The sequence below is a fragment of the Berghia stephanieae genome, chromosome 5 (genome assembly GCF_034508935.2).
Source record: "Berghia stephanieae isolate SIO BIC M18660-M18661 chromosome 5, UCSD_Bste_1.3, whole genome shotgun sequence".
Classification (NCBI taxonomy): Eukaryota; Metazoa; Mollusca; class Gastropoda; order Nudibranchia; family Aeolidiidae; genus Berghia; species Berghia stephanieae.
Window position 1 is genome coordinate 28,881,821 of NC_088364.1, and position 24,496 is coordinate 28,906,316.

The 24,496-nt window shown below is 35.5% G+C and overlaps 2 protein-coding genes across 2 annotated transcripts in view; one reads left to right on the top strand and one right to left on the bottom strand.

Moving 5' to 3' along the window:
* LOC144972713 (DNA excision repair protein ERCC-1-like) lies at positions 1 to 21,610 on the bottom strand. The gene is made up of 11 exons (XM_078914262.1): positions 21,452 to 21,610; positions 13,204 to 13,472; positions 12,580 to 12,634; positions 10,911 to 11,014; positions 9,999 to 10,098; positions 9,581 to 9,657; positions 6,987 to 7,086; positions 4,487 to 4,558; positions 3,769 to 3,837; positions 1,921 to 1,975; positions 1 to 891 (listed from the first exon to the last, which is right to left on the bottom strand). The coding sequence occupies exons 1-11, from the start codon at positions 21,521 to 21,523 to the stop codon at positions 854 to 856; spliced, it is 1,011 nt and encodes a 336-aa protein (XP_078770388.1). The 5' UTR covers positions 21,524 to 21,610; the 3' UTR covers positions 1 to 853.
* The window catches only part of LOC144972714 (5'(3')-deoxyribonucleotidase, cytosolic type-like), a 7,896-nt gene continuing 4,994 nt past the window's right edge, over positions 21,595 to 24,496 (top strand). The window contains exon 1 of the mRNA XM_078914263.1: positions 21,595 to 21,931. Within this exon, the coding sequence (XP_078770389.1) occupies positions 21,728 to 21,931 (204 nt within the window). The 5' untranslated portion in view covers positions 21,595 to 21,727. The remainder of the gene's footprint in view (positions 21,932 to 24,496) is intronic.

Here is a 24,496-nt window from a genome sequence, read left to right on the forward strand (position 1 = left end):
CATTGTCTTGTACAAAACCTTTATTGCATTGAATGTGCGTATTATTTGTATTATTATCATAAATAAAATTATATACAATTCATTTAAATTTTCTGTACAATTGTAATATATACTCACCAACATAATTGAATATGAATTTGTTCTTCTCGTTTAACATTTTAATTACGAGCCTTTTATCATGTTGAAAAAAATGATTAAACCAGAACCGTCTGAAACAAAAGATGATCCAAGGACACTTGGACTGAATCCCATTTCTACTTTAAACTAGAAAGAATTGCATCTCATTTACTGTTTACACGTCTGATTTTCCATATCCATGTCACATGTCCATGAAACGAACACTCCTCTAACTCTAAGACTGACTTGCAGCACTATCATGTACAAAGTGTCATATATTCCTTTCATGGCATTATTCAGTAAGTAATTATAGACGACATCATTATTCACTAAAAAAGACTCATGATTTTTCCCCCTTTAGTATTTAATCACATCCAAAAACCAACATATATGTATTATATGTCTAAAATGAAAATAACATATAAAAATAATAAATCAGTGCACCTCGATTATTATAATAAAGTCAATAGGATTGGAGGTCAATATTCGTTATAACAGGTTTAGTTGAATCCTAGGTTTTACTTTTAGTATTTATAAATTACGGGTACTTAAAGTTGGTAAAATTTTATGCATTATATCTCTGCTACATCGCCTCCACAAGCACCAAGGACGGACACTCGTAAGAAAAGTCCTTAACCCTGTATTGACTTACTGGCTGGATTAAAGGGTTAAGTGGGTCATTTCCCCTCAACGCAATGTTGGTGAACATATTTCAGTTCTTAATTTCGTGTTATGATTAAGTTTCCTCTGTGCTTAAATCCTTGGTTTCTGGGGCTGAAAATGAGATAAAAAAATATTTATAATGTAGAATATCTTGGTAAAGTAAAGACCACAAAATCACTTCAAAACAATAATGATCGTTACAATGGTACAAAACATGCTGATCTTTTTGGGTTCGAAAAAACTTTAATTTTGAAACTTTGGGGAGGAATTTTAAGTGATATTTTTCCAAGATAATCACCATAATCTAAAAATGTGACACCTTTGGACCATGAAAACACCAGACCAGCATGGAAATTAGATATCTAAAAAACATGATTAAAGTCCGAGGCTTGTGATTAGCCCATAGATATCTATATGGTTGCATCTTAAAACAATGCTAATCTTATTTAAGTTCAACAGTTTAAAAACTTGTTTTCTAGATACAGGAACTCTATGACAAATATAATATATTAAAAAGAAAACAATTGCACATCCATGATTTTAGTATTCAAAACGCCAATAAAATTGTTTTATTAATTCACCTTAACTTTTGCGTATGTAAAGAGTGTGTAATCAACAAAGGGCTTGTTTTCTTATTATCGCACATGTAAAAGGGAACATTGTTCCACTTTTTAATGAATGAAAGAAGATACAGTTAACACTAAGCCTCATTATAATGAGACTGAGACCTTACCAAAACCACCCATGTTTACCCCCTCACATTCTTCATATTCTCTGTAAAATACTCAACTCTGTTTTTTTTTTGTTTTTTGTTTTTTGGGTTTTACGGCGCTTGCAACACATTTAGGTTATATCAGCGCCATACTCAACTCAGAATCTCGAAAACATGGAAATCTCAAATAAATAGACAAGGTCCCAACTTGTTTGAGATTTTCCTGTTGCACTGAACCATATTAAAAGATAATTAGAATGCCAAATTTAACTTGGCTTTTGATTGGGGGTGGAGGAATGTATATAATCAAAATATTCATTAAATTAATATTCTACAGATAATTTTACAATGAAATGAAATTCCAATCTTAATCACAAAACAAGACTATTGGTTAATACCGATCATATAATAAGCATTTACTTTTTTACCTTTTGATTGACTTCGTATAAAAGGTTCTTGAAATATATTTCGCAATCTTTTGGCCTGAAACATTGATTTGAAAACAATTTTTTTTTACCAATACAAAGAAATAACAAATTGCACCAAATGCCAAAACAATGAATAATTTGATACAGTAGAACTCGGAAATAGCGAGTTCGACGGGTTCACTCCTGATTACTCGCTTTTTCCGAGTTCTCGCTATTCCCGAGTTGCCAGGAAAGGTTATAATATTGCTGGTTATTCCCCTCAGTGTGTAATTCGAGTAAAAGCCGTCGCCCCTATTTCAATTTCTTCACAGAAGTGGCAGAATGCTTGGTTTTTTGTTGTTTTTTGTTTTTATTTTTCAAGTAAAATCATGACTAGAAAAAAAAACAAGAACATAGAAGTGTGTGTGTGTGTGTGTGTGTGTGTGTGTGTGTGTGTGCGTGCGCGCGCGCGCGAGTGTTTGTATGCACTCGGCATGTTTGATGAGGTAAGCAAGCGCATCACTCAATCACTGACCCATTGAAATAATGGTTCCACACTCCCCTCTCTCGCTGATCGTGTCGTTCGTTAACGATGCTACTCGCTGACCGATGCTGCGAAGTGAGGCATTTTGACATGTGCTTACCTCGCGCGTCGCGTGGCACCACATTAGGTGAATAATTGACCCCCACCCCCAATACACACACACGCACACAAACCCAACCCCCACCCAAATTTGTTTCGCCTATTATGTACTACTACAGACTAGGCTACTGTGTAATATTACTCGTAACGAAAAATAAGTCAAGAAAAGAGGCTAGAAATATTTAAATTGCCATTGTCTCTTGTTTTGCTTTACTTCATTCGCAGTCCTAGGCTGGGCAGGAAATGCTCGTTATTTCCGAGTTGACCTCTTTTTCATACTCGCTACTTTCATGCTTATTTTATTTACTCAAATAAGGGGAAAAAACGGGGATTTAGATTTTACTCGCTATTTCCGAGTTCTCGCTATTTCCGAGTACGTTACTTTCATGTTCTACTGTACTACAACACAGAGATACACTCACAAATGCACACCTTCAGAAAAATATAGAAATAGAAAAAAAAAAAAAGGCAGAATTTGCCTTTGAAAGGATTGAAAATGCTTTTGATAATTGTCGACTTTAGAAAGTTCATAGTGATGGCTATACAAATTCCCTTCATTAATGTTTTGTGAAATCACAATAATATTGACTTAATAATCAACTTTGTACCTTTCACCAGAAAAGTCATCTGACTTATTCTAAGACAAGATAGAACAATCCTACACATGATATTTCCACTTTTTCATCTTGATCAATGAGCTTCGCAATGCTTTATTTCTTCTCCCCTTATGGCACCTAATTCTCATTTCATGCCATAGAATCCTAACTTGATCATCCTGTTTGTACTAGCACTCAAAAAATTCGTTACTGGTAACAGCTGGGAGCTCATTCACAACCGAGTTAAATCTTCATAAATATTATATTGAGATTAATATGAAAATGAAAGTGATATTAAAAATTCAGTGTCCCCTCTTCTTTTAAAAGTAAGAAAAGTGCATGCTCTTTTGATATGGGGAGATTTGGATTCAATTTACACTTACTCAGCCACTTAAAGTTTTTATTTTCATTGAGTTTTATTTTTCGAACCGTAAAACCCATTAAAGTTGCCAATCCTTCACAGTTTGAGTTTGATTTAACTTGGCACCAGAACTCAACCAAGTGTAAAACGCCTACTGCAATAAGATTCTGAACACCCAATACAAGAATATGATTAATAAAAATATCCAACAAAAATCACCTTTCTCAAGAAATGAAAGTTATTTTCAAAACTTCACAGGCAATATTTACCTTTTGAGGTCCAAATCCAGGACATAAACAGAGTTCATCTTCATTGGCTTCCATAATATTAGAAAGACTCTAGAAAAAAAAATAATTAAAAAGAATGCTTTGAGATTACAGCTTATTGTAAGAACAATATATGAGACATAATATGTCAAAAAGTCGTTTACTACCCCCATTTGTGGATAAACATTCTTCTACTCCAAATGCATAGAGGTACGATGTATTCTTTTTTTTTATATCGTAAATTTAATAAGTAAAAGTGAGACTATAATTGTATATAATAGATGTTGGAGATTGCCCAGTTAATATACAAATGTCAACAACAAAGCATGATAAAGTGTCAGTTCCTTTCCACATGGTTTTCACCTCAATATCTCTTTACTCTCGGGAAATAATTCGAAATTTAAATTGGGAAAAAATATTGGCTTTAGAGTATTTAGAGGGGAAATTACACTTCAGAAAATTACAAAATATGACAGCAATCAATCACAGTCCAGTTCATGGTGTGAATTTAGCATTTGCTTATGAATTTAAATTTTTCTTGTATTTAGACAAATTGAGGATTTACAGTGTGTATCTTTGGGAAAGAAATGACATAGATCATTCGTTCAAAGGAGTGAAGATACAACAATCTACAAGTTCCCGGCAATAACGTTCTTAAATTCTATTTAGAGTCTAGCAGTCAAAGAATTAAAAATAAGGGGAAAAAAATTTCCAATCTTACACCAAAGGCTGTGAGAAGTGTAGCACAGTCAGTCTTGTTCACTGATTTCACTCTTGTCAAGCAATCTACAAACTAGTGGAATAAAGATAACAAAATAGGAACTAAATTAAAAAGAAGATTTGTTCGTCTTTATGAAATTGGAAAATTGTTGGATTAACTTTATTGCCTGTTAAGCACCATGACGTACTGTAATGGAGAATTGGTGTTTTAAAAATTAATAATTACTAGAGCACTTTTGGTTTTTCTCTTTATTTTGTCACCTCTAATCCATACATTGGTGAGTTTACTGAGTGCGGCGTTTGATAGCTGTTTTCTTCTTTGTACATCCTCGGTGTCTCCAATTAGTGAGCCGACTTTCTTTGTTCTTTTCCATTCCTCTTTGTTCCTCGATATTGTTGTAAATTCGGTTTTATTGGCATTGACTTGGAGGTTATATTTCATGAGGGTATTTTGTATGATGTCTATATTTGCTGGTGTTGATCCAATAAAATCGACATCATCTGCATAGGCGATTTCTCTAGGGATTGCATTCTCAATATGAGTCGTTGGTTTTGGAATGACTTTTCGAACTTCTTTCAGAGCGTGTTCTAAGTATATTGTGAACAGAATCGGGCTCAGACTATCTCCTTGGGGGGTCCCGATGTTACTTTCGAACTGCGTCTGTTTTGTGGCCCCGTATATCCTTGGTTGTATCTTTGTGCTGCTGAAACTGTACCGTGCTCTTGTAAAACCGGTACTTCTGTATAACTGCGGCACTTGGGCGTTGACAAAATCCGAAGAAGAACATCTGGATGCCTTCCATCGCACACAGCTTAGAAGGGTACTGGACATCATATACCCAAAAAAGATCTCAAATGAATCACTCTATAAGATCACAAAAGAAAGACCAATCTCCCATGACATTTTACAACAACGATGGCAACTTTTCGGTCACATACTACGCAGGGACAAAAACATACCAGCTAACCAAGCCATGTCGGGATACTTCCAAAAACACGGGAACCTTTTCAGAGGAAGACCGATCACAACACTCCCTGTGATCCTAAACAAAAACCTCACAACACTTGGACAAAGCATTAGTCTCATTACGGCAGGGGACCTTGAAAATCTGAGAACCCTAGCAGAGGACCGGCAATATTGGAGACACCTCACACAGGAAATACTGGAAACAGCCAAGGCGACCCGATCTTTCGGTCGAGACGCGAAAGGCATCTAAGTCAAGTCAAGTAAGTCAAGAGCACTTTTGTCATGAAATCTGAAAGCTTGTTATAAATTTCAATAAAATAAAAGCTAAAAATTAAAAATCGTAAAGGAGAATATGAGGGTGTGATTATATTTCTTTTATAGCATGGAAAGACGTAATTAAAAAAAACCATTACTGTGAAGTACAATGAAGCACTGTTATGGACACATGGAGCTTAAAAAATGAATAAATACTAGAATACGTTTGTCAAAAAATCTACAGATGTGAGGCATATTATGAAAAAACAAAAAAATAAAATCATAAAGAAGAATTTTGAGTGACTGACTGATTATGTAAGAATATTTTCGTCTTTATCTTTTTATGAAATCGCAGTTATAATGTATCAACCATATTCCTGTTTCTATAGTAATAAAAATAAATACTGTGAAGCCCCGTGAAGCGCTGTAGTAGTAATAGATTCATAGTGATGCTGTGAACTGTAAAAAGTAATAAAAAATGAATAAAGCAGCTTCAAAAAAGAACTATATATCCTAAACACGGAACATTTCTTCAACAAACAAAATAATAAAAGAAAAACATAAATACATAATCAAAAAGCCGGATTGATGACAGTGAAATATTCGGTACCTATTCCTCTGTCACTTACCGAATATTTCTCTGTCGTTGAACTGTTTTTTTTTAGCAATGTATTTGTATTTTATTGTTTTTTGTAGTTGAGCCTGAAATGTTCCGTGTTTGATATTTTGTTCTTTTTTGAAGCTGTAATATTCACTTTTGTTTATTACTTTTAATATTAATAGATTCGTGGAGCTTTTACAAAGTAATGATTACCGCAGACACTAATTACGAATAATGTCAAGTTAATCAGTAAGAGTAAGATGTTAAATTCCTCTATGTATATTTCTGATGACAATGTTTTTCTTTCAGATTTTCTTTGGTCCTTATTCATAAACATCTATAACACGAATACATATTTTTTGACTGTTTTTACTTTTACTTTTACAATAAAATAATTATGCACAGCTTTGACAAATGATATCTCAAATAAATAAAAAAAAGAAAAGAAATAGCATATGTTTGGAATAAATAAAGACGGAAATTGACATCAAATCATGATGCAGAGCAGTACGACCGGAATCAATTGCATGACTGCATTTAACCAAAGGATTTTTTCATAACCACAAGGTGTGGTTGTTGGGAATCATAACTATAATAAATATCTGAGTATTGCGACGCGGCTATGTCTAATTAAATAATAATCATATTCCAAATGAGAATGCAACAACTTAAGCATACCTTTGCCATGTAATTATCCTCTGTTTTCTCCATAATGGCTTCTGCAGGTTTGTTCTCAAACACTTTATAAGTTTCCAAATATCTACCTGCCTCCTCTGCACTGTGGAGGAGAAATTAAAAAGATAATACACGAGTTTATTTCAGTCATTGACTTTTTTTTTTCACATGTAAGTTCACATGTATGCAACTAAATTGACTTTGTATTTCTTATACTTTACAAATTCTAGCTAGCAATTAAGTTTCCATCCAGAACAGAATACTGCACTTCTCAGCTTCGTTTTTATTCAATCCACAATGAAAAAAAAGGTGTAACTATCCCTGGAAAATTGATTAAAAGATCAAGTAAACAACTTTTAGTTTTGGCAACTACAGATACAAAAGCAAGAGAAAAAAAACCCCAAAAACATTAACCAAAAAAACCCCAACAAAATCACCCGAAAAAATAAAACAAACAAAACAAATCAAAGAACCCTCTCCCTTAAGAACGAAAGCAAACAAAACTTGATTCCATGGATCTTAATCCAAATGATTACCCAAATTGTCACGATATCATTATTGGATTGGGAATACCCTCAAACCAACATAATACTTCCCATCATAATAATGTAAAAGCAAGCCCATATTTTTGTTATCAGACCTGCAAAAAAGCACACGGAACTATTAAAGTCTTTAATAATGGTAATGTACCGAGTACTTACAATCATAGGCACATTTTGTACTTTTGTTGTAGGCAACAAATTAAAATGTGGTAATAAAAAAAAAAAAAACAACAGTACGTTTGAATTTACTTTCAAAACCAGCATGCTAACTTTTGTTTAGTTTCAAAGTCAGTATTTCTGACTGGTTTGTTAAATTTCAAAATTAGCATTCCGACCAACTGGTGTTTGATAAGAACAAAAGAGGAAATGTGTGCCCTGAGTCAACTGCCTATGGAATGTCTTGTGAGACGCCATCATGTGTCAGGACTAAATCTATAATATACCTATTACAAAAACATAAATGTTTTAAGAACATGCCTATTCTGACATAACACCCGATAGAAGACTTTAGATAGTTTTGACTGAATTTAACAAACAATATCTATTTGCAAACATTTCAATTGGCTTCAGGGAAATGGTTTACTTGCTCATATGTTAATATCATGCTATCTAATGGAGAGATATCTACTCATAAAAATTAAAATGATACCTTTATGTGAAATATAACCTTGGTTAGGCCATACTTTAATTTATATGCTGCTGCACCAGGTCCAAGTTGATTGTGTGCTAAAGCTTGTGTTTCTGAATTGCATGTTTTAGCTAAGTCCACCAAATCAGAGGCCAATGTCAACGGTATAGAATTTTCGGCCATAGTTCCGATAAACATGGCTTCCATCTTTGCCACTCTATTTGTTAATGGAACCGTTGTATTCAGTGTTGGTGTTGAAGTGGAGGGTAAAGATGAAGAATTTGAGACAGAAGTGTCAGTGTCAGTTTTTTTTGTTTTTGTTTTTTTCTGATGAGGTTAAATAATTTTTCTTTCTTTCCAACAAAGCTTCCCAATGTGTAATTAGCCGTCTGAAGACCGAGTCTATTGGAAACTGAGTTGGTATTTATATGCTCTACTAAAGTACCTTTACCTCTACCACCATAGTTGATGACAACATTACACAACGTGCACAAAGCCTTACCAGAAATATTAATTTTATCAATAGAATCTTCAATTTTCCCCATCATGTCTTTCACTTTAACTTGCTCATCACATCATCTGAAGTTCCAATTGTTGTTAACAGTCATATCAATGTCTTTTATTAGAGCCTTTTGATCATTTTTTAAAACAATGAACGTACTCGCCATTTTCGAAGACTTTTCAATGAATTAGCATGTGGTCGCACACTGACAGAAAAACAAAGACATAGGATGAGTGAAACAATTGAGACCCGACTTCACAAACTGACAGAGAAATAAAGAAATGCAATGATTAAAACAATTGAAACAGAACTTCAATGATGGGCAAAAATCGAGGCCTACTTTCACTCAAAATTTTCAATGCGATTACCGTATTGTACAGTGCAATGTTATGGTATTGAACTGTTATTTTCTTGAAATTCTTCTTGAATTTGTAGTTCTCAACTAACTACTTAACTTGCTACTCACACCCCAGTTGTTCTATGTTCCAAGAAATATTACGCTGATGTAGCCATGCATGATTTAAATGAATTATATAGGCCCTAGAAGGGGATTACAAATTTTCCTGTTGAAGCTGATCTCCCATTGCAATTGAGGCCATTGTACACGAGAGGTACTAACTCTATTTTCCAACACCCCAACAAACATTGTTGCAGTGTCAACTTGCCTCCCACAAACGGCATTAAAACTGAGGTAGTCAAGGGACTTCGTGCTCTAGATCAAAACGAGCATATGATTACTATGGTAGAGAACATATCTTTAAAAAAAAAAAAAATTTAATGCACAATAAGACTACTGATTAAACTTAAGAAATATGACAATCTTCTACATTTGGAAAAGGTGATTGATTTGGTATATCAACCATTGAAAAAAGAAAAAAAGGGAAAAAAAATATTGAACACATTTATACAAACCAGCTTAACAAACCTGAATGCCAGAATAAGAGTACAATCTGCTAAAAGGCAAATCTTGGCAAGGTCTTTAAGTAAGTGGTGAGGCTCTTTCTGGAAAATTAAAATTGTCATATTGAAGTTAATCTCAAATGTAATTCTTTCCAAGATTTATTTGTCAACTATGAAATAAATGACCAAATATCTAATAATTCATTTTATAGCTGGTTTTCTAGAAGAACTGAGGTCATTTAAACTGAAACATATCAATATCCAATTCTGTGATTCATATCACTTTTCACATAACTTTCATTTATTCATTTATAAATTAATATATGATAATGTTTCTATAAGTTGTATAGTTTACCTTGCCTCTTTCATCTGAAATACCAATAGAGATAAAATTGCTCAGCTTATCTAGAATTTAAATTCATCAAATAAGAAATAAAACTTACTACATCAACTTGCGTAAGCATCACACGAAGTTCATAACTACGGCCTAGACTTTTTAGTCTGTCATGTATATAATTGGGATGAAGTTGGTGGTAGCGTAAACTGAAATTCAAAGGTAAAAAATATATTTTTTTAACCTTTGATGTTAAATAATCTGATAGTTGCCTATTCCAGAAAAGTTAGAGTAAAAAAAACAAAAAACAAAAACGAATAATAAAAAAAAAACAACCCAAAAACATGCTGCTTTCTTTGCATGGTATTATTTTCATAAATTTACCAGTGGTCTAGACAGGACTATAACAATTATCAATTTATCACTGTTGTCCTTGTCTGAATACTTTGCAATATGGCAGGAACAATCAGTAACATTATTTATAATGTTCAGAATAATTTATGAATGAAGTTTACAACGATAACACTAGAATTAAACGCTAAAAATAACAAAAAATACAAAAAAAAACAATTAAATGTGTCACAAGAAATGGCGGGTATTAATTAGTACTAACATCCTGAGAATTTGAAAAAAATATTATATCAATGAGATGGATAAGTTAGATTAGACAGAAAATAATCGGAAAATAATTTGCAATAGACTAGCTTCTTATCCAAACAGTAACAAGTAATAATTAGGATCCATTTAATAATGAAGAATTTGGGTTTACGGCTCATCAGATTCGATGTTACATTTATCATTCATCTATAATGTAGAGAATGGGGACACCTGAAAAATTCATACTATTCATCTATTATGCATTCAAGCTTCCATTCACATGTTCCACAGATTGGGCATTAAAATTGTCCAATTAACCTTCAACGTTAAGTATCATGAGTACCAGTTAAAGTATGATTAATCAATCATTAAAATATAAATTATAAATTCTTTAACATCAAGTTTACTAGTAGATTTTGATTACCTGAGAAAGAGAGCACAGTTTGAAGGTCCCATTACATAGTCGGGTACAATATTTCCATATTCCCATGGAACATTTCTTACAGATTTCAAGATTGGATTGCCTCTCTGTACATTAAAAAAATAATAATTAAAAATGAATGAACAAATTAATAATCGCTAGCAATAACTACAAAAAAATATTACTCCAAAATTATATTAAAGATACACTTTAAAATGGATTAGAAAAATGGAGCACAATCTACCAACACTTCAAAGGCCAGCAAAACATATCATTATTATAGGCCAATAAAACCAGGGGTTGCATTGATGACAAAATTCGCTAAGTAAGTGCAACTAGCATGAAACACTAGCCTCTCAGATAGAGTTAAAAATAATAGTTTAACACCCTTTTCAACATATCTTGAATTACCTCAAAGACACATTGTAAAATTCACCTAGAATATTAGACAAAGACTTTGAAAATGTCATATACCTTTTTTTTTTTAAATCAAATAAATATATCTGGATTTGAACCTGTGATCCTTTGATCCAAAGGTGAGTCTTAACGTTATGCTTTAGCTTTCCGCATGATTGCATAGAAAAAATGAATGATAAGTTGAGCACATACACGGTTGGAATGAATTGATGAAAATATCAAAAGCATATGTATTATGTGGCTCATTTTTGGAATAATGAATTCCCTTGATTTAAAAACTGCTAATATATAGAAATATTTTGTCTTACTAAGGCACACAACAGTGGAGATGCAGGTTGCTGGAAATCACTTGTACGATATTAGTCTTATAATAATTTTTTCTATTTATTTCTTTTTCAGTACAGAGACTAAGTATGTCCCACCTCACTTGAGAATTCCCACAAGGTGGATAAATTCTTTGTTACTTTACGATAATTATATTCTTGTCACAAAATGAGGACATGCTTACACCAGGTTGTCCCATCGTGGTATTGCACAAGCAATGTGACTTCATTGATTTGCTAGAGCTATCCAATGTTTAGGGGTTCAAAGGACCATCATGAATAAACAAAGTAGCTATTCTGTCTTCAATTGTTTACACATGCCATGATTTGCTACATTCCCTATGTATTACATCAAGCATCTCCATGCATGAGCAATTCCACGAGGCAACTCCCCCTGCTTCCTGCTCGAGGACTCTTTGCTACCTGCATCACCACTGACTTGGGCCTAAGCTTGTATTCTCAACTGTAAGTAAAGGTGAGACTATTATTCTACGTGCAGTTGTAGGTTTGATTTCTCATCGTCCTGTCAATCTATAAAAAGATGCATTTCATCTGCTTCAATATATTGAAGAATTAGTTTTATTGTTATGTTTGGGATCTTGGTACATTTGACAAAATAGCAAGTTGGGGTTTATGAAAGATATACATCATTAATATGATATATTACATGCTTGTTATTTAATAAAAAATGAGCAAGATTGGTGGTATAGCGATGTCTTATTGTATTTTTAGTACAGAAGAAACTTCTCACTAAAGGCGTTACATCCATTACATGTTCAATGTTAATGCTGATTTGGGAGCTTTGAGCACACTAAGGGGATATTGCACAATGTGTATGAAAGCTCACATGATTTCCTTTAATGATTACTTTAAGTTAATGACAAATCAATCTTATTTTCAAATTCATTGCAAAAAATTCAGAGGTAAAATACCTGTCTTGGATTTACAATTAAAGAATTAGATGATCCAGGTTTCACTGGTGCGGAACTGTGAAAAGAAGATTTTAAAAAATTAACAAAAAAAAAAAACCAAAAAAAAAAACAAAAAAAAAAAAACAGATAGAAAAATCATTATGTTTTATACTCAAAAGGTAAAACCAACTATATTCAGTGTATAAATTTATCAAAAGCAATCATATATGGGTTACTGTCTGAGAAACAAAATAGCTCTTACTCTTATAGAAATCTGATAATCATTTTTAACATCGACAACAACAGTACTGAATCAACAAGAAAAACATTGAGAATATTTGTAAATCTGAACACGAAATGTGAATATGTTTCTTCATTACATCATATTTATTCTCTGACATGATTCAAAAGACATATTCATAAATCAAGGATATTTATCAATAAACCTAAGAAATGTTAATACACTGCTGCTAAATATATTTGAGGTATGTCTACATTCAATTTTGAAACAATTTTGTATTAAAACCCATAACCCAAATTGTCAACGTTTGGTCCCTTTTTTTATTGCCCTTTATTTTTACAATCCAATACAGAAGTTAATAACAAAAAATACAATTATCTGATAATATTAGAGTCTATAAATACCTTCTAGAAGTTCCAAGAGATTCATCGTTTGATTGAATTGGTGCTTTCTCATTTCCTAAACTTGACGAAGAGGTTGCAACACCACCAGAAGCAGATGTCGACTGAATGGCACCCTCACATCTGCTGATCTTATCACTATTTTTAGAAGTTCCAACATCTAAAATAGATCCTTCATTTATTCTCTTTGTTTCTCCAATAATTGTTGATGATTCGACATCAGTGGTTACATCTTTTGAACTCTTGTGTCTTTTAAACAAAGATCCCTTATCCTGAAATTAATTGGATAAATGAAATTAAATATTATGTCAACAAGTTGTTTGACATTTGACACTGGTAATGAAAGATACTTGAAACATTACTTTTTAAAATCATGTTTCACAACCATGGTAACTTTAGATTTTTGCCATCTTTATATTTGGCAGTGCTTTACTTGTCATCACGCCACCAAATGTCTTTGCCCCACATCTACTTCAAATGATTTTCACTGTGAGAATGATCCCCTCTCACAAATCCACAGAGAGAAAATTTACAATAACTACAGTGAGACCTTTTTAACTGGGAAATTTTAAAATCAGAATCAGCTATGTGGTCTTGTGATATTACACTCGCCTTCGGACCGGGTATGAGTCTCGCTCTGAGCAACACATAGTTGAGTCCTCGGAAAAGCCTCTTTACTCATATTTGCTCACTGTACTCATGTATAAAAAGAGTACCTGCCATCAATAGCATTGCCTCTGTCGGGAAAAAATGTAACATTGCCTAATATTCGTCATGTCTCACCCTGCATGTTAAGTTTTGCTGTTGGCTCGGGACTCTTTATAAAGTACTTTGAGCATGTCAAGTGGATATTGCTCTTTATTTATATAGCTCAAGAAAGTTTGCAAAATTGGGATGACCATTCCTGGGAACAGAATAGTTTTAACATAATTTATCCATCTAATGGGGACAAGGTTTTTTTTTTGTACCTGTTGAAGTCTGTGTCTTATATCCATTTTGAAGATTTGAATACAATTATCCCAAATTTTCTGAAAAGAATTAACTCTCAGTATCAGACCCCATTAATGAAGGGTCACTGCTGTTAGACAGATTCTGGACCCAAGTCTGTGCAATTCAATTGGTATAGTACTTGTAGACTGCCTGTCTCTGTGAAGTGCTGTGTATACCTCCTACCTAGTGGAGTATCACAAGCAAGAGGTGGTGGGCACAAGTGGCCGTAGTCTTTGCGTACAAAGTACAAGTACAGGTGAGTTGAAGGCATCCAGAGTTTAACATGTGACCTCACTGTCATCAAGCTGATTTCAGTCTTTAATTGTTTGAACTAGAAATAAGTGTTTGTACTGGTTTGTTGTTGCTGGTATAATTTTGAAGCTGCAACTGTTATTTTTCCTTGTGCGACTTGTGTTTACGCTAAAACTAAAAATAAGTTGATCAAATTCCACCGGGACCAGGCAAATCAAAGTGACTATTCTCACCCCCGGGATGAGAATAAAAAATCGATCAATTTCTCATCCTCGGGATGAGAATAGAGGTCCTCGCCACTTCTCGCTATTCTCACCCCTGTTAACCAACAGGTAGGGAGGGTAGGTAGCCTAGCCTAGCCGCCACCCCTTCTCGCTATTCTCATCCCGTATTACTATTACCTAACCAACAGCCAGGGTACTACTACTACTACTAATAATAATGGTGATGACAACGATGATAATAATAATAATAATAATAATAATAATAATAATAATAATAATAATAATAATAATAATAATAAGAAGAAGAAGAAGAAGAAGAAGAAGAAGAAGAAGAAGAATAAACTTTATCTCATATGAAACTTGGCAATCTTGTAGATTTTTCAATTCTAAGTCTATTTCTATGGTCAAATATGCGTTATCTTGATAAATTTCTTGTATAGAAGGAACAAAATTGACGTCACCCAGCTCTTTGTTATTGTTTTTAGCTGTCATTTTTATAATATGGTCTCACCGAATTGTGTTAATCAACATTTAACATTACACAAGGTTTCGTGCCCTGATAACTTGATAACATGCGTGCAAGCAACTGGACCTCAAAAAGCCTGCAAATCGACTTATGACCAGACATATAATCTGAAAAAGCCTGCAAGATTCATCTAGTCTTCATAATAGTAGTCCACAACTGTTGTATGTTTAATCCAAAGGTTGTAATGCAGTAATTTGTTAAGTTTCTTGTCACAAGTTGCACAATTAAAAAAAAAAAATCAATCAAATCCAAATCGCAAAAAGCCGGCGACGTTTTTTTCAGTAATCCAATCGGCCGGCAGGCCGGCTGTAGCCGGCATTCTTGCACCCATGTGATATATTATATCTGACTGGTAGATGTTATGAGTTTTTTTTAAAACTACAGGCATAGCATCAATATTTTAAAGATATGGTTGTTGATATTGGAAAAATTAATGACAGAGTGGTAAGAAAGAGAGATATAAATTGAGACAGGGGAGAGAAAGAAAGAGAAGGGGGGGGGGGGGGGGAGAGACGAAATAGAAAGTGGAGGAGAAAGAGAAGAAGAAAACACGAGCAAATTAAAATAGAGAAAGACAGGGATAAAGAGAGGGGGGATGGGGAGAGGGCGAGAGAGATATGAAATATTGAGTGGACGAGAGAAAGGAAATACAAACAATATAAAACATGTAGAGAAATAGAGTTTGGGGTAGGGGGAGGGAGAGAGCGAGAAAATATAAACAAGTTAAAGTACCTAACATAGTGAGAAATTGAGACAGCTAAGTCAACACAAAATAATAATATGCCCATAAAAGGAAAAGTCCAATTCTTAGAAATTGGGCGAATCCGTTTCGAGAGAGAGAGAGAGAGAGAGAGAGAGAGAGAGAGAGAGAGAGAGAGAGAGAGAGAGAGAGAGAGAGAGAGAGAGAGAGAGAGAGAGAGAGAGAGAGAGAGAGAGAGAGTGTCCAGTACCATTAAAAGTAGTCACGAGAGAGATGATGATGATCAGGTGAGAGTAGTGAGGAAGGGGGGGGGGTGTGTTAAGCTGACCCTACACAGGGATGAGAATAGCGAGAAGGGACGGCGGCTAGAGGCTACCCTCCCTACCTGTTGGCTAACAGGGGTGAGAATAGCGAGAAGGGGCAACTACCTCTATTCTCATCCCGGGGGTGAGAGCTCGATCGCTTTTCTATGTTCATCCCGGGGGTGAGAATAGATAGAGGCAGCCCAGGCACTCTATTGGCCACTATTAGAATTAGAGTATTATTACTAATACTATAGAGGTGGGCCTTTGGCCTACCAATCTCCGCTGCACGTCCAACTCGCCTTGAGCATGCATTCACGTAAAATATAAAGATTTAAAAAAAAAAAAACCTACCTCTGTTTCAAAAACTAGCATCTTTCAGCTTTCTAAGAAACATTTTGATTTTTCAGAACTTTAGTTCGTTAAAAAATACCGGCCAATCTGACCCGTTGAGTCGAATGAAAACGAAATTTTTGTTGTTTACACGGTTCAAAGGAAATGCCGTAAATAAGCTTTCATGGACTTCCTGTGTTGTTTTTACAGTGTCACGTGATCGTTTTGAGAAATTTGTCGTCTGCTACAAATAATTAGACCGGTAGGGGGTAGATATTTTCGTTGGAGCAGAGAAAAAGTGAGTATTATTTCTTGGACTTGTAGAGAGGCCTAGGGTCCACCAGCAGTCAAGTTTATTGAATAAAAGAAAAAAAGGCCTTTTTACTGCACTAATGCACCAAATTGCATACCTATCTATGGACACTTTGTTCCGTATCTTTTTCCCAATAAACTTTTTTAAAAACCTGGGGCCAGGGTTGCTAGTTTGGCCTCCTGGTGGCCAAATTTGAGAAATTTGGCCTTTTCCCAAGCCATTTGGCCTCCCAAAATTTGGTTTGGCCACTTGGCCTCCTGTAACCAACTTTTTGGCTTCCTCTGACCTTCCCCGTTATATCGTTTTACTCTGGTACCGGTAAAACTTATTTTATTTGGCAATCTAAATATCTAAATGCAACACGTGCTAACGCCACAGATTGCATTTGCTAATGCTTCTATATATACGAATTTTCCTTATCCTATCTAAATTGTTTAATAAATCTAAAGAGTTTTCGCGAGGCTAAGGTGGGTTTGGTGGTATTTGGGCTCCTGCCGAGGAATCTGGCCTCTTGCTATAGCTAGTTTGGTCTCTTACTCAAAAAAGGAGAGACTCAAGAGAAGTACAGAAGAAAAGTCAGATAGAGTAAGACAAGATATAAATGAAATGAGGAAAATCAATGAAACTGAGGAGAAGAAGCAGGCAATGGTGAAAAAGAACCTGGAACTAGAAGAGGAGAGAAATGAAAGGGCTAAGAGGGTGAAAAATGTAATTATGTATGGCATACCAGAAGCTAAAGATGGCGACAACAAGGAAGATATAAGAAAAGCCCAAATGGTACTCAAAGAGTTGCAGGTTCATGGAAACAAAGACAGCCTCAACCCTATAGAGCAAGTGATCAGATTGGGCAGAAGAGAAGATAGACCAAGACCCATGAAAATAAGTCTGATGTCAACGGATCAGCGTAACACTGCTCTTAGGAACAGCAAACAGTTGAAAGACCATAAACGGGAATGCTTACAAAAGGTGTATATTGGAGCAGACCAAACAATTATGCAAAGAGAGCAGGCCAAGGAGTTAAGAGAGGAGCTGAAGAGAAGACGAGAAGCAGGGGAAGATGTAGTCATATATAAGAAAAGGGTCATTTTCAGGGAGAAGTTTAGTGAACAAATAAGAAAGAGAGACAGCGATGTTGGAGGAAATGACTGGGATTGGGATGAGGAATGACTATATTGGAAACGTGTCAGTCCAATTGCCCAAAATGTTTCTGAGCAAGGACTCGAAGACAACAAGAAAATTCAAAAAAGAGAAGTACCAGTAAATGATAAGGAGGGGCAGCACGTGAATATGAAAAATACCCTGAAGTTCATGTACACGAACGCAGACAGTGTGATGAATAAGAGAGAGGAGCTAAAGGCTATGGCAGAAGAAGAAGATCCAGATGTAATAGCAATAACAGAAGCTAAGCCAAAGAATGCAACAACACACCCAACCATAGCAGAGTTAGGTATTGAGGGATACACTATATTAGCTAGCAGAGATTTTGAAACTTCCGGCAGAGGAGTATACTTATTGGTGAGAGAGAACCTCAAGGTTAACCCCATAGAGGAACTCACAGATCACGACTTTAGGGAGAGCGCTTGGTGCTCGATTGGAGTAACTGGACAAAGTCAGATACTAGTAGGAGTGATTTATCGGAGCCCAAATAGCACAGGAGAAAATAATGAGAGAATGTTGGAGATGATAAGGAGAGCATCACAAAAAAAGCATTCAGAGATAATTATTATGGGAGACTTCAACATGCCGGAACTGGAGTGGAAAGGGATGGACGAACCAAAAGAGGGAAGCCTGGAGGAAAGTTTCATAGAAACCATTGAAGATTGCTACCTACAACAGATAATAAAAGAACCCACGAGACAGAGAAAAAACCAAAAGCCCAACGTATTGGACTTGATATTGATGGAGGAAGAAAATGACATAATCGACTTAAGACTGAGCCACCCACTGGGAAAAAGCGACCATGCGACCATATTCCTAAAACTGAGGGCGACATCAGAGACTGTAGATGAAAAACTGACACTCAGATATAGGAAGGCTGATCTAGAGAGTATGAAAGAGGAACTGGGGCATATAAAATGGGAGGAAATACTAATCGAGGACACCGTAGGAAACAACTGGAGTAGATTTACCAGAGTACTTAACCAATGCTTCGAGAAAAACATCCCGAAAAGCAGAGGGAACCGGGTTGGGAGAAGAAATCAACCTTGGATGACGCAGGAAGTGAGAGGGGCATTACGGAAGAAGAAGGCAGTAAATAGAAGATACTCTAGAAGCAAAAAGGAAGAGGATTGGGACAAATACAAAAGAGTGAGAAACGCAACTACTAAAATAGTCCGACAAGCGCATCAAAAGTATGAGAACAAGATAGCAGAGGAAACGAAAGAAAATCCTAAAGTATTCTGGAGTTATGTAAACAGTAAAATGAAGACAAGACAGGGAACCTGTGACATAAAAAAAGAAGATGGCACTTGGGCATCTGAAGATGAAGACAAGGCAGAGGTGCTAAATCTCTTCTTTGCAAGTGTCTTTACAGTGGAGAACCAGAAAAACTTGCCAGATATTGCTAAAACAAGTAATATAGATACTACACAATGGCCGATTACTGAAGAGAGAGTAATGAAGAGACTACAAAACCTAAAGGAGAGTAAATCACCTGGACCTGACAAACTTCATCCTTACATCCTAAAAAACTTAGCAGAGCAGCTAGTAGAACCCCTAACCAAGATATTTAACCAGTCGATGAAAGAAGGAAGACTACCAAGGGAATGGAAAGAAGCTAACATCACAGCCATATTCAAGAAGGGAGACAGAAAAAATCCAGAAAACTACAGACCAGTGAGCCTGACATCTGTCGTCTGCAAGCTCATGGAACAGCTGATTAGAGAAGAAATGGTTGATCATATGACCAAGAACAAACTATTCAGCAAAGATCAACATGGTTTCATGGCGGGAAGGTCTACAGTAACAAACCTACTTGAAACAATGGATGACTGGACGAGAGACCTGGAATTAGGCAACAATTTAGATGTCATATACCTCGACTTCAGAAAGGCATTTGACAAAGTTCCACACTGGCGCCTAATCAGGAAATTGGAACAGTATCAAATTAATGATCAGACAGTCAAATGGGTCCGAGATTTCCTCAAAGATAGAAGACAAAAAGTGATAGTGAATGGAACAGCATCAACAGAGAGACTGGTAACAAGTGGAGTTCCACAAGGAAGTGTACTGGGACCAGTTCTCTTCCTGATTTATATCAATGACTTGCCAGACAATCTATCATCTAAATGTAAAATCTTTGCCGATGATACTAAGCTCTATGGAGTAGCTAATACAGAAGAAGAAAGAAACACCTTACAACAAGATTTGAAAAAGCTTGAAGAATGGTCCGAAATATGGCAGATGGAGTTCAATGTAGATAAATGTGCAGTTCTTCACCTAGGAAAAAACAACAGAGAAGCAAACTATATAATGAAAGAAAAACCCCTGCAGAAATCCAATGGGGAAAAAGACCTAGGAGTATTTATTGATAGGAAGCTAAACTTCAAGAAGCAAATTAAAGATGTTCAATCTAAGGCTAGTAAAACACTCGGAATAGTGAAAAGAAATTTCAAGAATCTGAAAACAAAACACATGACTACCATCTACAAGACTATGGTTAGATCAAAGCTGGAATATGCTAACTGCATATGGTATCCGAAGTTTGAGGGAGACAAAGACTGTTTGGAAAGAGTGCAAAGGAGAGCAACAAAACTTATCACACACCTGAAAGACAAAACATACTGTGAGAGATTGAAAGAATTAAATCTCCCGACCTTAGATTACAGGAGAAGAAGGGGAGATATGATCCAAACATATAAAATAGTAAAGGGAATAGACAGGGTAGAGGCAGGATTCCTTAAACCAAACAAGAACATTCAGACACGAGGAAACAGCAAGAAACTGAAAAAAGAACGTTTTAAAACAAATGAAAGAAGGAACTTTTTTTCATCTAGAATTGTAAATAACTGGAATAAACTACAAGAAACCACAGTATCAGCAAAAAATTTGAATAAATTCAAAGCAGAGTTGGAGATAAGCAACACCCTAGGAAACAAGTTCAATTATAAAAATTGGTCCAATCATTAATAGATGAGGAGGAGCGAAGGAGACTACACCAAGTCTAAAAGCTCTATACAGAGGTATCTAGGTATCCAGGTATGATCTGGCAACCCTGCCTGGCTAGGCGGTACCTTGATAACAGAAACGATACCCACACGATTTCGCGAGGAATTAATCATGAAAACAATTAGGATATAATTTCAACACAACTTTTGAAATTCATCAAGGATTGTCCAGAAACGAATGTTTTTTGATAGAAAACAAATGCATCTTCAAATCTAAACTGCTTTTGACGGTAAGCGGTAAGTTTTTTATTTATTTTCTGTCCAAACGAATGATTTGTCCTGGTATAGAAGCTAAGGCTAAGTATTGCTAATGGGATTAGAGTTAGAGGTGGCCATTCATAACCATTCTACACATTTACAAAAGCAACCATCATTTGTCTTAATTAGACCATACATATATAATATATGATGATACATGTCTGAAATTAAAATCAGATCAACTCACTTTTTCGAGCTCAATAACATCAGTTTCCATCTCAGACAAGGATGGAATTAAAAATTTCTTGGGGGCTGCCATCTTGTAAAGTTGTAAACAAAGGACAAATAACTCCAAATTTTCGCCTGTTATTCATAGCAATGAGACTAATTACTAGATTATCTTTGTTCATAGTGACGTTAAATCCTCACTTCTTTCTCTTTCCCTATATCACCACAGCCCCTATTCTTTGATCAACATTTCAACTCATTTTTTTTTTTGGTGTGAATTGTCATATATGATAAAATGACTTATCAAAAGCATGGTGCTTATGAATTTGAACGAAACTTGAGGGTTCTTATCGATATGGACATGGTTCTTTGTGATTTCGAAAGTAGACTTCTTGAAATATACAGAGATCGGTTTCCAGAGGATCCGTATATTCCATTGGAAAAACGAAAAGGTTTCTACGCGAGAGACCAGTATGGAAAATTAAGAGAAGATTTGCCTGTAAGTTACTTCTCAAAAGGGAAATTCAGGAAATAACCTTTTCTGTGTTTGTCGGGCTATCAATATTCTACTCCCAGTCAGTCATTTTATGTATATAGTTGGACATGTCTTGGAATAATCAAAACACATATATATACTTTCATTAACCATTTAGTGAGCTATCTAATCTTAATTATGATGATGGTAATAATGAATTATCTAGTCGACGTATAAATATATGCAGGTCTGACATCCTAACCCACTTATAGGCCTAGTTTGACATTGTTGCAATGGACATGACCCTAGCCCTAGGCAATATTACAATTTTTAAAAAGACAACACTTTTATAATGGCCAGGTAGCCTACTTTTACACCTGAGTACAGTCTAGGACTTTCTGATCCGAAGGGGAATGTCATACCAGAAGACCATATAATAGTAATGTGTAGAGGTGCGGTCTTGGACTCGCGGAGGTCTCAGTCCACTAGGTTGCATGTCCATCCTATGTACTAACAATGCTGTTCCATTAAAAGGAAATAATATACTGTACTCTCTAATCTGGAACTGTACAATCTGGATGTCTCCATCATCTGGACAGGTCGCCTGGGGATGGACTTTTCTTCTTTATTCTTAGAATACAGTAATCTAGAAATTCTTGTCTCTGGATCTGAACACTTATTTTGGGAACAAGCGATTGTAATATACCATCTGTCCACCCACTCTAGTTCAAAACTCTTGTCTTATTCAATTAAGGTCAGGTAGGCAACTTATTTGTCCATCCTGCCTAGGCAGAAGCCTCACCTCCACTGACAGTTGGTCTATTGAGCGAAGTTTTTGTGTCGCCCTATATTTTTCAAATTTAGCAGATACTGCTTTTCATCTCAGTTTTTGAATATGCTGCTTTTTGTTAACACTCACGCATCTCTCCTGCCTTACTAGCCATGATAGGTACCTGTACCTACTGTAGGAAGGTTGTGCGTCATCACAGACGGCTCTATTTTTCTTGTTGCCCCACGCGAGGTGAGATGATGTGCGACAGTGAGCTGAGGGTGGGGTATGGGGGCTACCATAAGCCAAAAAGTCAACAGGCCGCCCAAGTATTTGATATAAAAGACTGTTTTCGTCTGTTTTAAAACCACGGTTATCCACTTCCCACCACAAACAACTGAAACTCTTTACTGCTAAAATAACTAGGTCAGGCCGGCAAATTTAGTTTTGCACACATTGAGGCCTGACTTGGGAGAAATCAAAACCATATCAGTTTTTATCATTGAAAGAACAGGTTTGTTGTAATCAAACCATACGGATGAAGAAAATCACAATAAATATATTAGATCTTATTGCTATTCGTTTTGCTCAAATGGACTTTAATCATCAATACGACATTACACAAATCATTCACCGAGTAGAGCCCCATGATGCTATAAATAAGAATCCCAGACCATTAACCCAATGCGCAGCATTTCAACTTGTAGTTATGTTATTGTCTTTGGAGTAGATAAGTAGTGCATTGAGGTTGGATTTTCTATTCGTTCTATTAATGACTGTTATCACAGGAAGAAATTTTATATGGCAGTCTAATTGCTGTTGTCATGTTGTTCTTTTAAAAAAAAATGATATTCACAAATCTCAAAGCACAGACGTGTTTTGCAATCCATACCAAAACAACTATGAAAGGATCCATAGACTACAATGATCGGGTGATATACATTTTTTTCTCCAGCGGAAAATCGACAAATTGACCTCTTTTACATAATATATCCCCATCGTAAATGGCAGTTATGTGAGTACATCTCTTTAAATCTTTAAAATTGAAACCACACATGCCACCACAACCCCCCCCCCCCCCCCTCCTTTTATTTTTTTAACACACAATATACACACATTCTAAAAAAAACAAACCCCCCACTAGAACATTGAGACTGCGCAATATCCACTGAATGAGCTCAAGACACTTAAAAAGGGCTCCTAAGCCAATAATAACATGAAGACGAGACAATATGCCTGTTGGGTGAGATAACATTTTCCTCTAACACAGACAACACTGTTTCTGGTCAGGTACTCATTTTACACCTGAGTACGGTGAGAGAATGTTTTCGATCCATGCCGCCTTAAATAAACAGCTAGCAACTGCCCCTGCCCACCTCCTAAATCAACATGGCACTTCACTGTGTGTGTGTGTGTGTAGTTATTCCAAAGACACAAATCCAACCTCCTCCACTTGATATTGATGTCATTGGACATACAAAGGCTATTGATTTCAATTAAGGTAAAGGTAAGTAATTGATGGGCATTTGATGTGATCGCCATTTGACACTCCTACTTTTCAATTGTCCTTTTAGTTTGTGAGTCTGTTCTCACCTTTGCAATACACTACACAATGGGGCAGAATGACTCAGCAGTCTTTGATTCGTTAGGTACTGAGTTCGACTAACTGTCGCTCTGTGCGGCCTTGAGCAAGCCATCTCACCCTTGCTCATTTTGTTGCACTTTACATCATCTCCTTTTTAAAAAAGAAATCAAAACAAAAAGAATTAACACATGTGAAAATTTAAAAATAGATGAAAGAAACAAAACTAAAGGAAAAT

Bases quoted from the DNA above. Each gene is read 5' to 3' on its own strand.
- LOC144972713 (XM_078914262.1), bottom strand. From the start codon at position 21,523: ATGGCAGCCCCCAAGAAATTTTTAATTCCATCCTTGTCTGAGATGGAA. The intron at 9,658-9,998 runs GTAAGTTTTATT...TTAATTTTCCAG, and splicing joins TGCTTACGCAAGTTGATGTA to AAAGAGCCTCACCACTTACT. The intron at 3,838-4,486 runs GTAAGATTGGAA...TTTTTTTTCTAG, and splicing joins CACTTCTCACAGCCTTTGGT to AGTCTTTCTAATATTATGGA.